The sequence below is a fragment of the Erpetoichthys calabaricus genome, chromosome 1 (genome assembly GCF_900747795.2).
Source record: "Erpetoichthys calabaricus chromosome 1, fErpCal1.3, whole genome shotgun sequence".
NCBI classification, from domain to species: domain Eukaryota; kingdom Metazoa; phylum Chordata; class Cladistia; order Polypteriformes; family Polypteridae; genus Erpetoichthys; species Erpetoichthys calabaricus.
In genome coordinates this window covers 100,001,905-100,019,731 of record NC_041394.2, presented here as the reverse complement: position 1 = coordinate 100,019,731, position 17,827 = coordinate 100,001,905, and the positions used below count along the sequence as shown (strand labels likewise).

At 36.5% G+C, this 17,827-nt stretch overlaps 1 protein-coding gene across 1 annotated transcript in view; it reads right to left on the bottom strand.

The window, feature by feature from the left end:
- Positions 1-337: 337 nt before the first annotated feature.
- Positions 338-17,827, bottom strand: part of vps51 (VPS51 subunit of GARP complex) — a 29,427-nt gene continuing 11,937 nt past the window's right edge. Inside the window, exons 4-10 of the mRNA XM_028804248.2 lie at positions 17,387-17,606; positions 14,873-15,635; positions 14,308-14,523; positions 10,649-10,867; positions 8,212-8,333; positions 4,040-4,127; positions 338-2,112 (exon numbers count right to left, since the gene is read on the bottom strand). Coding sequence (XP_028660081.1) covers positions 1,852-2,112; positions 4,040-4,127; positions 8,212-8,333; positions 10,649-10,867; positions 14,308-14,523; positions 14,873-15,635; positions 17,387-17,606 — 1,889 coding nt within the window. The 3' untranslated portion in view covers positions 338-1,851. The remainder of the gene's footprint in view (positions 2,113-4,039; positions 4,128-8,211; positions 8,334-10,648; positions 10,868-14,307; positions 14,524-14,872; positions 15,636-17,386; positions 17,607-17,827) is intronic.

Sequence of the window (17,827 nt, the reverse complement as noted above, 5' to 3'; positions counted from 1 at the left end):
CACCTGCCTATGAAGTTCAAGGCTTAACGAGCTAATCCAACCAATTTGGTGTTGCAAGTAATCAGTATTGAGCAGTTACATGCATTCAAATCAGCAAAATTACAAGGGGACCCAAATTTTTGCAGAGGCATTTTTTCACATTTGATTTAATTTCATACAACTAAATACTGTTTTACTAAAAATCTTTGTTCGGAAAACACCCCAGTACTCCGATGTTCCTAGGAAATGAAAGACATACCACTGTTATCTTTTTTGTTGAAAGTAGAGTAAATTATTATGCAGGGCCAGCTTTGAAATACACTGTATGTTTCCTGTTTTACTCCACAGTTCACAATCCTAAACTTTCACAATCAAGCTTTATTTTACAATATATAATGTGTTCATTAGTGTACAAATAACAGGTTTTTTGTTTTATTCATCACCCTAACATATACATAGTAAATAATTTGTATATAGTAAACAATTTGCTTCCTGGACTAAGGGTAAATTTAATTATAAACAGGAGTGACACTAATCATGTCCCTTCAAATTACAAATCATTTGCCTGCTTAATGCTTGCATAAAATACAAAATGTTTGAAAAGTGGCAATTTCAACTTCTCAAGTTTAAGAAACTTGTCATGAAATAATGAAATATGCCTTTAAAATACTGAGACAGATGTTCTCCAGGAGTAACATACAAATCTGCTTTGCCAATGGCCTTGTTCTCAAATCTAATAAATCCGTGCAATATAGACAAGCAAAGTCAGTGTAGTATTAGGCATAATATACTATAATAATATATAAATCATTGTAAATCAGACATATGTACCAGTAAGTTTACAAACTACAGAATCTTGTAGTCAAACACAAAAGTAATTGACTTTTATAAGGCACATTTTATAACAAGCCTCACAAAATTATTTCATAAGTATTGTGTAGTATAGTTCTTACCCATCTATCCTCCAAGACATTTATGTATTTATAAGCACATGCAGGTTAAGTGATTGTTGAAATGTGAGGTGGGGATTGGACCAAAAACCTTGTATTTACAGTTATGTTCTTAATTCATTTTATACAGGGGACTGAAATGATGCATAATTTGCCATTTTAGTACAAAAAAAGTTTCAGAAATATTTTGGTGAAAGAGCTGCATTTATCTTCACCACAAAACTGAACTTAACTGTCAGAAAACAGTATGCTTACTTTTTTTTTTTTTACTTTAATTTAAAACACAATAATGGTACTAACAATAATTCTGAGACATACAAAATGTAAACCTGTAACCAATAATGAGGCCTTCACTTTCCAGCACCATGATGTACGAGAATTTTAAATATTTGTTTAAAACTGTTGTTTGCAGTTCAGCTGTACCTATGAAATTCCAGACTTGCTCAACCACTGGGTCCTTCTATGAAATCAATTCTTAACCATTTTAAAGGCAACTGTACTATTTAAAGTTTTAAATAGCATCATGCACATTTAGGTACAGCATGGACAATTGAATTAATTTACTTGTTTTACTGTACTTTAATTTTAAAGAAGCATCTTAACATTTTCTTAATTATAGTCCACCTCCACATAATCAATTCTATTTAAGAATTTCTAGATGTCCACAATGAAATTTTAAAAGGGATACAGTACATAAAGTCTTCATTACTTTTTGGTAGTCCTGCAATAGGATTTTTTTTTCCATGGACAAAAATGGGTTAAAAAAGATATTCACAATATATGATCTTTTTGTAACCAATGGACAAACACCATTTGCTTCATTATGACTTTTTTAACATTATGTGCAACACTCAGTTCTTATAAATTAAATAGATTGTCTTCTCTATTTTTTTTTCCCATGCCAGTAACGTCCAGCCTTAATTTAACCCCGTTCACATATGACTTCAATGACGCTTTGTTCCATTGGGGAGGGATCCAGACAGCGGTGGGCACTACTCCCAACAATCTCATCCAACAGGAAGTGAACAAGATTCTCATCTGACACAAAACGCCACAAGTAGAGCTGCAGATAGTAACAGTCAACCTGTATTTGCTGCAAACCATAACGTCCAAAGGTGCGCAGCCGAACACATTCAAGGAAGGTCTTCAAACTGATCTTGATAATGCCAGTCAATACAGACACCTAAAGAAGTAACAGTGCAAAGAGTCTAAATCAGTATTTCTTAAACTGTTTTACATTCCCTTCTATCCTATAAGTGCTCATTTGCCAATGCTTTGTAAAAAAAATGACAGGGGCTTGAAAGCCAAATATGACTCTAAGAAGTCAAAAATATAAGCAAGGGAGGCAAATGGTTTTAACAGATTTTTGCATTTAAAAATCTGATGTTAAGCTACAGCTTCCCAAAAACAATTGCATGGTTTTATAGGCCAATTAAACCATTGTTACATACTGTACATACTATTAATAAGTGAAACCACCTTCAAGAATTATGATCTAAAGCTTTACATCTCCTTAGTACACCATCAGGGAGTCCAGAATCAATTATACAGTCAAAGAAATATATATAAGGTTGAGATACTACTACATGGCCCAAGTACAAAGTATAGGGGTTTGTAGCTTGGAAAATGCCTAGAAATATATTCCAAAGCTACACCCACTACTCAAATGAAACCATTTTTAAAAGGAACACTTGAACAATAAAGTAAAGATCACACCAGAAATCAGTAGGAACAGCAATATACTGGCCATAAAAATGTTTAACAAACCCTATCACATTATCCATTAATAAAAAGTAAAGTTATAGAATGTAATCTTAGAATTAAATAAATAAAATGAGTTGGAGTATTGGCTGTATTAGTTGTATTTTTATAACATACATTTTGTCTTTTTTATCCAGGCCATCTGCAAATTAATTGCGTATAGGTACTTTTAATTTTAAACAATAAAAGTCACATTTATTTTTTCATGCTGCCTTTTTGCCTAAAAAATATACAGTGCAAAATTTGGGGGTGATCACTGGAAATTTTAATGAAGTGCATGAAGTACACTATCGTTTGTAATCTCATCTCCCCAAATTTATACAGTTTTGAGTAGGCTAGTTCTAAGCTCACTCATCAAAATATTTTTTTTCTGTCATTCCTGTGTTGCAATTCACTGCAGTTAAGAGGCAATATCAAATGTTATCATTACTTCCTACCTCCTCACATGATGTTGCATTTATTTTTTTAATAACAAGTTTATCTGGATTTGCTTACATGTGATCTGAAAATCTTCTATATTTTCATAAAGACCTATAGTGTCTACTGTACAAGACAAAAAAAAAATCTAGGATTGTTTGTTTTTAAAGACTGGGGAGATTAAAACAGCATCTAATACAGAGTTTTAAAAATAAAAAAAATAAAAATATTTTGTTGTTTAAATCTTATAATCCCACATCCAGTCCTGTTCACATTGATTACTACATGTGCACTTACAAAGTGGGAAAGTTTATTTTTAGTAATCAAATTCCAAAGTAGCAAACCCCACCGCTGGACATGTTGTCAGGAACATATGATTGTTTACATTTAATTTTGCTACTTACATATAGAGGACATAAATGAACACAAATCTTTATTGTTATACCTTGTTTTGCCTATACAAATAAGCTTTCCAATAACTTCATGCATTACATTTTTAATCATATCAAACCAAAATGCTTCATTTCATACTCCACTGTATAGAGCTGGTCATGGTTATTTGCAAATTCACAGTTTATATTTATTTATGGCTCTTAAACTAGAACTCTGTGTTCCCAATTTAATGCTATTCTATAGAGCAGGATCCCCAAATTACAAAGGTGTGCAAGCAAAGTTAAATGGAAACTGTAAATTGACCTTATACGAGTGAGTAATGTGTATGTGTAACCGGCAGAGTGTCCTGAAATGGACTGGAGCCATGTCCAAGATTGTTTCTCACCTTGCACGGTGGTGCTACTGGGATAAGCAATGGCTCACTCCAACCCTGAACTGGATAAGCAGGTTTGAAAATTATTATACACTGTATATTAAAAATTGAAGCAAAGGTACAATAATAATAAAATAAAAAATATATAATAAAGATATAGAATTACCTTGTTGAACTCCACAGGACTAAAAATGTCAATCCTCTCTGAGAACAGCTTCTGGATGTTGCTTAACAGATTGGTGTCCATAGGAGCACTATACTCAAGAGAGGGGATACCGGTTAATCTACTATACTGACTAAAGTGCTTATATGAAGAATTAAGACTTATTTTGAAATTCCATATGCTGTACTTCTTTAAAAAAATAAGTTGTTTCTTTTTTTTGCTCATTTCCTAAATTTCAGTGTCTTTGGAGAGCTGGCAGAACTGAGCACAAGTTAGGAGCCAACACTGCAATTAAATTATAAAACACACACTTGGAATCACCAATACTGGACAAACATATGGATGCCAATTAATTTTAAACGGCTTGTCTTAGGAATGTGGAGGGTTAAATAGAGTACCAGGAGAAGATTCATATAGACACAGGGAAACACATAAATTCATATGAAGTGAATGGATGGAAAGTGAATTTCACTTTAAATGACATTATCTTTGTATGTAAAACATATCTTGTATTTATATTTAGATGACATTAAAAATGAGCAACACAGGCTTTTCTGCTGATGTACAGTAGTTAAACTAGTTTAGATTTTAAGTTGTGCCCTTTATATGGTATTTGCTGTTCATCTGTTTGTTTAGGCTTCCTCAAGTATCTCTTAAAAACAGCCCAATGCTATAGCTATAGTGTCAGCTCAACTAGAGTGTCTAAATTGTACCAGTGTGTATGGGTGCACTGAACCAAGGTATGGTATGATTAGTTTAGAGAATGGAAGAATGTCTGAATACAAAACATTATATTTAAATCTATAGCTAAAACTAAATGTATTATTAAGTGCCTAGAAAGATTAATAGGTTAAAAATGAAAGATTAATTAACCAGATTTTGTAGATTTTTCTCAAATTTCACTTAAATGGACAATGTCATTTTTAAGAAGTCTACTTCTTTAGGAAGGCAATAATATACAGATAATAAGTCTGGATAAGTAGACACTCTAAAAGGGACAAGGATTACCTTTATAGCACTTAGTTGTACACTGCTTCAGCCACAATATACCTACAATGTAAGCTACCTAGACAATAATCTTTTTATGATACTTATGCTATCCCAGCAAGTATAGAGCACAAAGCAGGAAGGAACCCTGGACAAGGCTCCAGTCCATTGCACTGTGAACACACACACACACACTCACACTCAACCCAAACACATACACTATGGCCAATTTAGCATGGCCAATTCACTTAACTTGTATGTCTTTGGACAGTTGGAGGAAACCCAAACAGACACTGGAAGAACCAGAGATTCCTTATTGCAAGGCAGCAACAGTACCACTGTACCACTCATGTGAATAGCAGGTAGGTTCAAGCTTTCCCATGTATTATAAAGAAAAGTTCAATGAGGTCCAAAAAATCACTTTATTAAAACACAAAAGAGGAAAGAAATGGAATGGGAAAATAACTACCTGATTCTTCTATTCAGCCTGCCATACAGGTCTCCATCCGTTGTCTACCACGTGGGGAGGTATGCACAATTGCACTATTACGTACCACTAAGCACTCCCATTTATCATCTTTCATGTCTCATTTATCCATTTCCATGATCTTGGCCTCTACTGTTCTACAGTGAGCATTTGCCAATCTCTCTTCCAGACTTTTTAGTTTTATTAAATATTATGTTAGGGACACAGTTGCCTAAACTCCAGAATCATTTCAGTGGGTCAGTGGTTACCATTTCTTCATTTAAAAGATTCCTCTTAATACCCCTTGTGTCTCTGAAGCTCTGAGTTCAATGCACCCCTTAAAAGGTCAGGTCTCTTAGGAAGCTTCTGGGTTGTCTGCTAACAGCCAAGAGGTATTACAGACTTCTTCAAATCCTGTATGGCTTATCCCTCTGTATGTACTGAGCATCTGTCTTGATGTGACATGTGTTTGCTATCATCCTGGGGAAACAGTATACACATTCTAAGTCTATAACCTGTCACTACTGCTCTGGTGTCCTTTACCTATTGCCCTTCAACTTAAAATAAAGGATGTAATTGTGGAAAAAAACAAAGAAACTTTAATTCATTTAAAAATGAACAGATGTGCAATTTATGTCTATGGATAAAAGTAAATAGCTGGTATTGCCCCTTTTGGCAGAAACAACCTCAAATAGATTTCCCACAACTCTCTACCAGACTGTGACATTTTCCCATTCTTCCGTTCAGAATACTTTGTGATGTTTAGGAGGTGTCTTGCATGTACAAACACCCCCCAGCATCTTGATGAGGTTCAAATTAGGGCTATGACTTGACCATTCCAAAACCCTCTATTTCCTTTTTTTAACCATTTCTTTGTGGATTAATGGGATGTACTTTATCCACAGTGCATCCGGAAAGTATTCACAGCGCATCACTTTTTCCACATTTTGTTATGTTACAGCCTTATTCCAAAATGGATTAAATTAATTTTTTTCCTCAGAATTCTACACGCAACACCCCATAATGACAACGTGAAAAAAGTTTACTTGAGGTTGTTGCAAATGTATTAAAAATAAAAAAACTGAGAAGTCACATATACATAAGTATTCACAGCCTTTGCTCAATACTTTGTCGATGCACCTTTGGCAGCAATTACAGCCTCAAGTCTTTTTGAATATGATGCCACAAGCTTGGCACACCTATCCTTGGCCAGCTTCGCCCATTCCTCTTTGCAGCACCTCTCAAGCTCCATCAGGTTGGATGGGAAGCATCGATGCACAGCCATTTTAAGATCTCTCCAGAGATGTTCAATCGGATTCAAGTCTGGGCTCTGGCTGGGCCACTCAAGGACATTCACAGAGTTGTCCTGAAGGCACTCCTTTGATATCTTGGCTGTGTGCTTAGGGTCGTTGTCCTGCTGAAAGATGAACGGTCGCCCCAGTCTGAGGTCAAGAGTGCTCTGGACAGGTTTTCATCCAGGATGTCTCTGTAAATTGCTGCAGTCATCTTTCCCTTTATCCTGACTAGTCTCCCAGTCCCTGCCGCTGATAAACATCCCCACAGCATGATGCTGCCACCACCATGCTTCACTGTAGGGATGGTATTGGACTGGTGATGAGTGGTGCCTGGTTTCCTCCAAACGTGACGCCTGGCATTCACACCAAAGAGTTCAATCTTTGTCTCATCTGACCAGAGAATTTTCTTTCTCATGGTCTGAGAGTCCTTCAGGTGCCTTTTGGCAAACTCCAAGCGGGCTGCCATGTGCCTTTTACTAAGGAGTGGCTTCCGTCTGGCCACTCTACCATACAGGCCTGATTGGTGGATTGCTTCTGAGACGGTTGTCCTTCTGGAAGGTTCTCCTCTCTCCACAGAGGACCTCTGGAGCTCTGACAGAGTGATCATTGGGTTCTTGGTCACCTCCCTGAATAAGGCCCTTCTCCCCCGATCGCTCAGTTTAGATGGCCTGCCAGCTCTAGGAAGAGTCCTGATGGTTTCGAACTTCTTCCACTTACGGATGATGGAGGCCACTTAGATCATTGGGACCTTCAAAGCAGCAGAAATTTTTCTGTAACCTTCCCCAGATTTGTGCCTTAAGACAATCTTGTCTCAGAGGTCTACAGACAATTCCTTTGACTTCATGCTTGGTTTGTGCTCTGACATGAACTGTCAACTGGGGGACCTTATATATACAGGTGTGTGCCTTTCCAAATCATGTCCAATCAACTAAATTTACCACAGGTGAACTCCAATTAAGTTGCAGAAACATCTCAAGGATGATCAGGGGAAACAGGATGCACCTGAGCTCAATTTTGAGCTTCATGGCAAAGGCTGTGAATACTTATGTACATGTGCTTTCTCAATTTTTTTATTTTTAATAAATTTGCAAAAATCTCAAGTAAACTTTTTTCATGTTGTCATTATGGGGTGTTGCTTGTAGAATTCTGAGGAAAAAAATGAATTTAATCCATTTTGGAATAAGGCTGTAACATAACAAAATGTGGAAAAAGTGATGCGCTGTGAATACTTTCCAGATGCACTGTTTGTACATATATATATATATATATATATATATATATATATATATATACACACACACACACACACACACACACACACACACATACAATATATTATACACTACAGGAAAAACTGCAGGGAACTACAAAATTCTGGAATGATAAAAATATCTCACTATGAGCAAAGCACTGGGCTGACAGCTTACCTTGGTGTATAGCTGGGTGCATATCGAGCCTGCTGACGAGAGCTACTATAAACAGAAAAAGTCCTCTTGCTGGAATCACTGCTGTGGGCTTTTCGCACACCTTCCTCAAACAGCAGTCCTACCTGAATCAGAAGAAAAATCAGCTCAGAGTTACACACTATTCAAAATGTTATGATTCCCCTTACATTTGTCTTCTTGTCCTTGTGATTTGCAGCCGAGGTTGTGTGTGCTAGCTACAGAAATATACTAGGAGCAGAATTGTCATATTCAGACATGAAAAAGGGATACTTATTCTGCCACAGATCCCTAAAATTATAATCTGACACACAAAAAGACCAAAATCTAATTATCTAAGATATAACAATCTAGATACAAATAACCTGTGTCACTGTTTCTGGATTACTTATCTAGTAGAAAACAATATTATGACATGCAGTGATTTCTTAAAATACATATGGTCGCCTACTTAAAGAACATGTCTTGTTTGTCACCTAAGTTTAGGTTTACCTAATGTATTCATTCAGGAGGACTCAGTGATTGTTAGTTTTATCCTCAAATGTCAAACCATAAAATTGAGAGTGCGTTTACTTTCTCAAATGGCTTTCTGAATATGACCCAGTTATCCCAGTCTCCATTTATCTGATGGTTTCAGAAGCTTAGCAATCTGGGTAAAACATGTACTGTGTTTAATGTGCATTTAGAACAAAAGAAGGCAACTGATATCTCTAAATTATTTTGGGGGGTGTGTATGTGTGTGTCTTTGATTTTGCTTGTGACATCTCATTGCAGGTCTACCAGGTTACAACCATGAAGGAGACCTTGGAGGAACAGAGAGATTATATCTGGTCTGAGAGTTCTCTAGGAGATGTTAAAGGCAGCTGCTGGAGAAAGGAAAATCTGAGCCTACCTTATATACACAACTGATTGCCAACAAGATCCTCACAATGGCAAGTATTTTATAAAAAGAATAGATAAACTTTATTCAAAATGGCATTTCATTTTTAAAGAACATGGTGAGATTCAGTGCTATCTTTAACTTACTGCTATTTGTGGAGAAAAGATGCAAACACTAGTAGTTACTTGTAAAAAGCTGAAGTACAAGTTCCACAGCATTTGTCTTTATTACAACACTAGACAAAGAGCCCGTTTCGACAACGTAAGATGAAACGGGCACGAGTTTGTGTCAGCAGTGTATGAAGAACAAATGATAAGTAACGAAGAAGTTGTTTTGTAATGATTGTAGTCCGCTTTACTCATTACTGTACAGGCTTGTATCGTTAGTTGATGAATTTTCCAGGCCTATAGTATAATATTGAATGATGAATGTTCCAGTACAATATGGAATAGTAATAAGTATAAGCACCACAAACCTGATATAGGTGTATTGAATGAATGCGTAATAGAATCAGAATGCATAATTAGTCCTCAAGCTGTAGTTGAAATCGCCTTTCAGGCCTCTAGAGCTTTAATCGAAGTCGCCTTTCTCTTTGAATTTTTGCGGCCGTAAATCTGCCACCTGCCGCGATGTTGGGGTTGGATGTCAGTCTCGTAAGGTTTTTCGGGCAGCTGCGCAGAAGGCAACTGCGCATTCGTCTTTGGACGTGTGCAGAAGGCGACTGCGCATTCGGCTTTGGACGGATGTGAGTGAGTGAGTGAGTGAGAAGGCAGGCGAATTATGTATTAAGATGCGTGACTGCAGAAATAAATCCCTTGATATCAATATAAAAATATTGAATCACCCACAAAATAGAAACATATGGTATATGGAATGGAATTATACAGTATTATTTATTCTGTAGTTATTTGTCATTATAAACACATTATACTTTACTTCTAGCATATTGCATTCCCAAATGTTATTTGCTACCCTAAAAAAGGAAAGGTCTGACAGATTTACATGTCTGGAAAGTAAATTAGATTGGTATGGTCTGCATTAGTATACATATTTTTCTTCTGAAACTTAAAACACCCAGCACCAAGCTTATAATATAAAGATAGGTCTACAGACATAAGGAAAGAGTGTTATAGGTTTATACTTAATATATTTTTTTTGCATCAAAACTAAAGCGATAATTTTTCATATCAACTCATTGTTCTTTTTTCCCCCCACTTTCATATCCTAGCATACAGTATGCTGTATAATAAATATAAAACTCCTTTAAAAACTAGCTTGCTATACCCTCTGTCTGTCTTTTGCAAGGAAATGAATGACTGCAGGGCACAGTTATCACAAAGTTTCTACTTAAGCAGTTGGAAAATAGACTATAAACTTATAAAAATCATACAAATGCAAAACCATGTGTGTACTACTAGTAGCATGGATTCCAAAAACTGGACAATCCAAGGTTGGGAATGTAGAAGAAATGTGGATCTTTTACACATAAAATTACATTAATTGTGTTTAGTACTAAAAGAATAATATTTGAGTAATTCTCACCTGCACATCAATGGAGGTTGTATCCTCTACAACCCTCTTCATAACAGCACGCACATTTCGTGGCTCTATGGTGTTGATCCAATCACGTGTCTCAACACTTTTGCGCAGCATCTGGGAGATTATGAGGCCTTGGACTTTCACATAGTGATTCAACAGTTTTTGGGCAGCCTCACGAGCCTCAGAACACAAGGCAGTAACAGGTGTTACTGGGGTTTGATCCTAGGTGGGTAGTTAATGAAGCAGAAGCCATTATCAATAAAGGCAATTTATAGTTATAACTGAACAAACTAACCAACATTTCTAACTTAAATGAAGTAACAATAAAAACTTTGATAAACTTAATGTTACTTTAAAATTGATTTTTTTAAAAAATATAATAGTAAAACAAGTGTGCATATATAGCAAGTCACATTCTCAGAAAAAAAACGACAGAACAATAAAGTTTAAACACACAGAACATTAGCGCACAATGTACTTATAATTTTGAAGAGGTTTTCTTAAATCTCAACATTTTGGTAAATTAATAGTATTAATAAATATATTAACCGAGATAGATTTAAATTACTTCACAAATAAATTTCTTTGTGGATAAAAAACTTTAAAGGCGATGTTTGCTTCAGCTTTACCCTATAACACAAAAGTATCACAGAATTAGTATGTGCAAACTGTCCAGCTACTAACAACAAGGAGACCACTGCCATTTGTATAGATAACAAAATGTTTATTCCAAAATCTTTAGGCTGAATCTGCATGGTTTTTCTCCAGGTATTTTGATTTTCCTCCAGCACCCTAAAGATGTGCATGTTAGACTGAGCTGTGATGCTAAACTGGCCTGCTATGAGTAAGTTTAGGTGTATGCATACGTGTGACCTGCAAACCCTCAACCAGGGCTAATTCCTACCATGTGGCCAGTACTGCCAGGATAGACACTGGCACCTCAAAACTCTAAACCGAATAAGTGTGTTTGAAGATGAGATCTCAAGTATCAGCCTCTTAGAATTAACACAGGTTGAACATCCCTAAACCAAAATGCCTGTGACCAAATGTATTTTGGATTTTGGAATATCTGCATCTTCCTAAATGTCCATCCTCAGTTCCTTCAGTCTCTGCACTTTAAACTTCCTGGGTTTCAGGGCGAGAACGAAAGTGACTTGATGCTGCTACAAAATAAAAAGTTAAAATAGGTGTTTCCCATTCAGGATCACAGTAGCACAAGGTAAGTGAAGCTTAATGATTAATTTGTACAAGGTAACAGAACAGACAAACACACACACACTAAAAGACCATTACAGCTACTTGGCTGCATGTGTTTGAGAAGTGCTTCTGTCTGCTGTGATCTCTCTGCCATTTTGAATATCGCATCACTACATGACATACAGTGCATCCGGAAAGTATTCACAGCGCATCACTTTTTCCACATTTTGTTATGTTACAGCCTTATTCCAAAATGGATTAAATTCATTTTTTTCCTCAGAATTCTACACACAACACCTCATAATGACAACGTGAAAAAAATTTACTTGAGATTTTTGCAAATTTATTAAAAATAAAAAAACTGAGAAATCACATGTACATAAGCATTCACAGCGTTTGCCATGAAGCTCAAAATTGAGCTCAGGTGCATCCTGTTTCCCCTGATCATCCTTGAGATGTTTCTGCAGCTTAACTGGAGTCCACTTTGTGGTAAATTCAGTTGATTGGACATGATTTGGAAAGGCACACACCTGTCTATATAAGGTCCCATAGTTGACAGCTCATGTCAGAGCACAAACCAAGCATGAAGTCAAAGGAATTGTCTATAGACCTCTGAGACAGGATTGTCTCGAGGCACAAAACTGGGGAAGGTTACAGAAAAATTTCTGCTGCTTTAAAGGTCCCAATGAGCACAGTGGCCTCCATCATCTGTAAGTGGAAGAAGTTTGAAACCACCAGGACTCTTCCTAGAGCTGGCAGGCCATCTAAACTGAGCGATCGGGGGAGAAGGGCCTTATTCAGGGAGGTGACCAAGAACCCAATGATCACTCTGTCAGAGCTCCAGAGGTCCTCTGGAAGGTTCTCCTCTCTCCACAGAAGGACAACCATCTCTGCAGCAATCCACAAATCAGGCCTGTATGGTAGAGTGGCCAGACGGAAGCCACTCCTTAGTAAAAGGCACATGGCAGCCCGCCTGGAGTTTGCGAAAAGACACCTGAAGGACTCTCAAACCATGAGAAAGAAAATTCTCTGGTCTGATGAGACAAAGATTGAACTCTTTGGTGTGAATGCCAGGCGTCACATTTGGAGGAAACCTGGCACCATCCCTACAGTGAAGCATGGTGGTGGCAGCATCATGCTGTGGGGATGTTTTTCAGCGGCAGGAACTGGGAGACTAGTCAGGATAAAGGGAAAGATGACTGCAGCAATTTACAGAGACATCCTGGATGAAAACCTGCTCCAGAGCGCTCTTGACCTCAGACTGTCTTTCAGCAGGACAACGACCCTAAGCACACAGCCAAGATATCAAAGGAGTGGCTTCAGGACAACTCTGTGAATGTCCTTGAGTGGCCCAGCCAGAGCCCAGACTTGAATCTGATTGAACATCTCTGGAGAGATCTTAAAATGGCTGTGCACCGACGCTTCCCATCCAACCTGATGGAGCTTGAGAGGTGCTGCAAAGAGGAATGGGCGAAACTGGCCAAGGATAGGTGTGCCAAGCTTGTGGCATCATATTCAAAAAGACTTGAGGCTGTAATTGCTGCCAAAGGTGCATCGACAAAGTATTGAGCAAAGGCTGTGAATACTTATGTACATGTGATTTCTCAGTTTTTTTATTTTTAATAAATTTGCAAAACCCTCAAGTAAACTTTTTTCATGTTGTCATTATGGGGTGTTGTGTGTAGAATTCTGAGGAAAAAAATGAATTTAATCCATTTTGGAATAAGGCTGTAACATAACAAAATGTGGAAAAAGTGATGCGCTGTGAATACTTTCCGGATGCACTGTACCAACAACAAAGAGAAAAGCATTGTAGTCTATGTATATACTGTGTGTTAAAGTGCTGCAGCTATATTCTGGCATAGCATGTTTGCATTTCTGATTAGATAGTAATATTAAATTACTTTAGTTATTCATTTAAATGTGCCAACAGAATGTGGATGCTGTACATCCTTGGCCAAGATGGAGTGGTGTTGTTAGGCACATTTACCGATTCGAGTGTTTTGAGTAATGCTACCTGCATCTCCTGTGGCTCTTTGTTATCAATTCTCCTAATGGCAGTCCTTTTCATCTCCTTTTGACTGGGTGTGACACATCATTTACTTTGAATGCATATTTAACAATTCATATTTTTACTAACATAGCTGCCAATTCTTTTAGCCTAACATTGACTCCTACATTATTGTTGTACCTGAACAACAGTGGTTTCAGTTTCATATTTTGGAGCATTTCAGATGTTTGAATTTGAGATTGGGGATGCTCAAACTGTATGCACTTTTAAAGAGATTTTTCTAAAAAAATCATTCTTAAAAGTTAAATATTTCAGAATATTATAGCAAACTAATGAAAATGAAAATCATTCTCCTAAAACAGCTTTTTCAACGTTTGGTTGTATCTACAATATCTTTATTTCACTTGCAGAGGTAATGCAAACAAGCAATACTATATACAATGAAATTACTTACCTGTCCCAAAAACTGTTCATCTGTTAGTGTAAGGATGTAGCTGATAGTAGATGTCTCATAGTCCAGACACAATCTGGACAACAAGAGAAGTAGAGCAGGAGGAGTGGACCCTCCCTTATCACCTGATGATTCACAAAACTGCCGTGACGACTGACAGATGTATTTAATGAAGCCAACAATGAGTCCTTCTCGAACACCTTGACTACAAAACTCACCCTGGCAAATCAAAACATAAGTCACAGTTAACTAAGCAGTATGTTTCATTATAGCATTTAGGAAATACTCTTTAAAGGGCACACATAATTTTAATAAATAAAACTAAATTCATAAAATGAACAGGATATAGATGCTAGAAACTGGTGGTGACAATGCATATAGATAGATATTGCTTTCAAGATCATGCAATGCATAATTTGCATTTCTACTTGAACTTTCTTATTATAGATTTTAAGAATTAAAAAAAAAACTCCATGGTACTTTTAAAACCTGCATTTACAAGGAGGATTTTATGTTTCCTTAAAGTTGTCCCTTTTATTAACAAAGAAGTAAAACTACAGTAACATACCTTAAAGTAAGGCTTGTTGGAAAAATTTATATCTTTAGCTGTGAAAAGATGGACATAAGCCAAAACTGACTTGATCTGGTTGAGAATAGATGCAGACAGCGTGCTCAGCAGTTCTGCTAGGTTGGCACTATCTTTTCCTGAAAGACGTTGAGCTGCGAGGGACTGGCGAACATCTGTTAAGCTGTCCATATAAAAGCTCTGAAGTGCTGCTAGGTACTGACGGATACGTTCACGTGCTGCACGAACTACAATCTCTGTCCCTTTAGAGGGAACGTTGGATCCAGGCAGAAGCTTTGACAGGGCCTGTAGTCTTCGGTGGAAGCGGTCAAGGGCTCTGACTAATAATGAATTGTCACCAACACCTTTCTCTGCCTGAATCCTACATTCTACAAGAGAGAAGTAACGGTCTACAAGGTTATTGACAAAAGCCAGCAATTTCGCATTTGCCATCTGGGGAATGTTTTTGGATGCTAAGGCTCCATCTTGAAGCCGGTTAACAAATAAGTCCTGGTAAGAGGCAATTAATAAGCACAAATTTCCAACAAAGTCATTGCAGCCTCGGTCAATGAATTCTAGAATGTCTGAACTAGTACCAAGAGCAACATTTGAAACTCCTAAATCAGCCTCTAGCCCTGCTAGGTCCTCTTCTAAACGAGACTTTGCATGACTTAGAAACTTGTCACAAAGTTCTTCTGCTGGTTCATCTAATTTCAGTAGTAGTTCAACACACTCTGACAAGTCTTTTGCGCTTGAACCTCCATCTCTGAAAAAACACAAATTATGAGACAAAAGTAAATATGATTGTAATTATATAAATTTGACTATAACATACATATATTCTCCACATACTTCCAAGTGCAACTAACATCTGTTAAACATCTTAAACATCTGTTTAGGAAGAAACTTTTTTCCTAATGATATCTCCTCTCCTCCTAAATAATGTAAAATTTGGGATACACCAAACTATTTTTAAATCTTTCACACTTTTAATTAATCAGACTATTAGCAAAAGGATTCCCTAACTATCTCAGGTCCTGAGGTTGCTTCTGGTATTCTGGTGTATCATTGCTGTCCCTTTTCCAGCAATGGCAATGACAAAAAAACAGGCTTCATTTTCATTGTTTTGTCTTAACAGCCCTGGAGCCAGCAATGAAAATTTTTGGCATGGTTGTTATTACTTCATATGTATTGGGTTTTTAAAATCACTACTTAGGCTATAAGCCTTTGCTGGCAGCTTTACTTCTCTCTAAAAATTTTCCTTTGTTTACTATCACTTTCCTGTCCAATGGGAATGGTGTCAAGGGCTATTGAAATTACACAAGCAGCTTGGGCCTTGGTTTTTTTTTATAAATAAAATGTAATTTCACTATCTTAAGTGCTGTCTAATAGTGATCATATTAATAAAATAATAATACAAAAATTGCCAACAAATGTCTTGCATACTTGTACAAGAAGTGCTTAGGAAACTGCAATATTAATTCTTGTCAGTCTAGTTTCCAGAGTCATGGCTGGCAGGTATTAGAGGCACATATTTTCAACACTAGTGTTGATCAGCGAATTTCGCCAAAGTGTTATTCACAGCAAATTTGCTGCATTTGCATTTATTCGTTGAATTATCTACTGATAATTCGGCCGGTTTATTATTCATTTATTTTTTTAATACCAGTGCCCCACAATGCTTTGAGAGGCCAGTGCAATGTCCTCCAGAGCTGTAACAGCCAGCATTGATGGGACCGTCCCCCAGGTATATAATGCTGATCATTTGCATTACAGAATCTGTGGGACAAGTCATCTGTGCTTGTAGCCAAGTGTGCAGGTCGATCTTCAGTTCCACGTCAACATAAGAGAAGGAGGCGTGTGCCTTATTGTGAATAAAGGTACAAAATATATAAATGTATATTGTTTTATCTTAGTCATAAAATCAGTAAGATTTCAAATTAACTTCAACATATTAAATTTGAGAACTTATCAAATATTTAGAAAAAAAATAGCCTCTTCTGAGACATACATAATCTGTGAAAGAAATGGGATAAATCAAAGTCAAAAACTTTATCAACACCAAATTCTCTTTCAATAACATAGTAAACTGTTAATTATATTGTTCTAGTTGATATTGTGTTTTTAGTTTTCACATTTAACTGTAACTGCATGAAGCTCATGCAAATAAACCACTGCATGGCACAAAGTTAGTGAATAATACTGGGGGTTACTGAAACATTATATACGAATACTGCAGTAGGGTTAACTAAAATTTAGAGATTAGCAATTCTTAGAAAATTGGGTTTATTGCAATAAATATGATAAGTCTTTAGGATAATGTATAAAACATCAGTTTTAAGAAATAAATTGTATGTAGCCTTGTGTTTCTTCATTTTCAACAACATATATTACAATGACCCAATTCTAATTAATACAGAGTTAAATGGCCAAATGTTTTTTTTCCACCTGGAATACAGTTTAACATAGAGGAATTATTATAAATTTAAATAATAGTTCTGTTTATTAAATACTTACTGAAATTTCTCTCTTAGTCTCTGTGCAAGCTGAGCCATGATGCTTTGGCAGTCATTTTGGATACCTTGAAAGGAGGGCATATGCTGATACTGGTGCAGTACTGACCGTGCCTTGCCATAGTAGGATACTGCCTGCACATAGGCCTCTAATTCTATACATTTATTGAGACGTGCTGGCAACTCAAAGAGAAACTGCAGCTTCCGCAAAAGCATGTGTACCCCTGTGAGAAAAAAAAAAAAAAAAAAAAAAAAAGGATCATAAATTAAATGGCTAGTTGATAATGGTTTTATCAAATGTTAAATCAACTACAGTGGTGTGAAAAACTATTTGCCCCCTTCCTGATTTCTTATTCTTTTGCATGTTTGTCACACAAAATGTTTCTGATCATCAAACACATTTAACCATTAGTCAAATATAACACAAGTAAACACAAAATGCAGT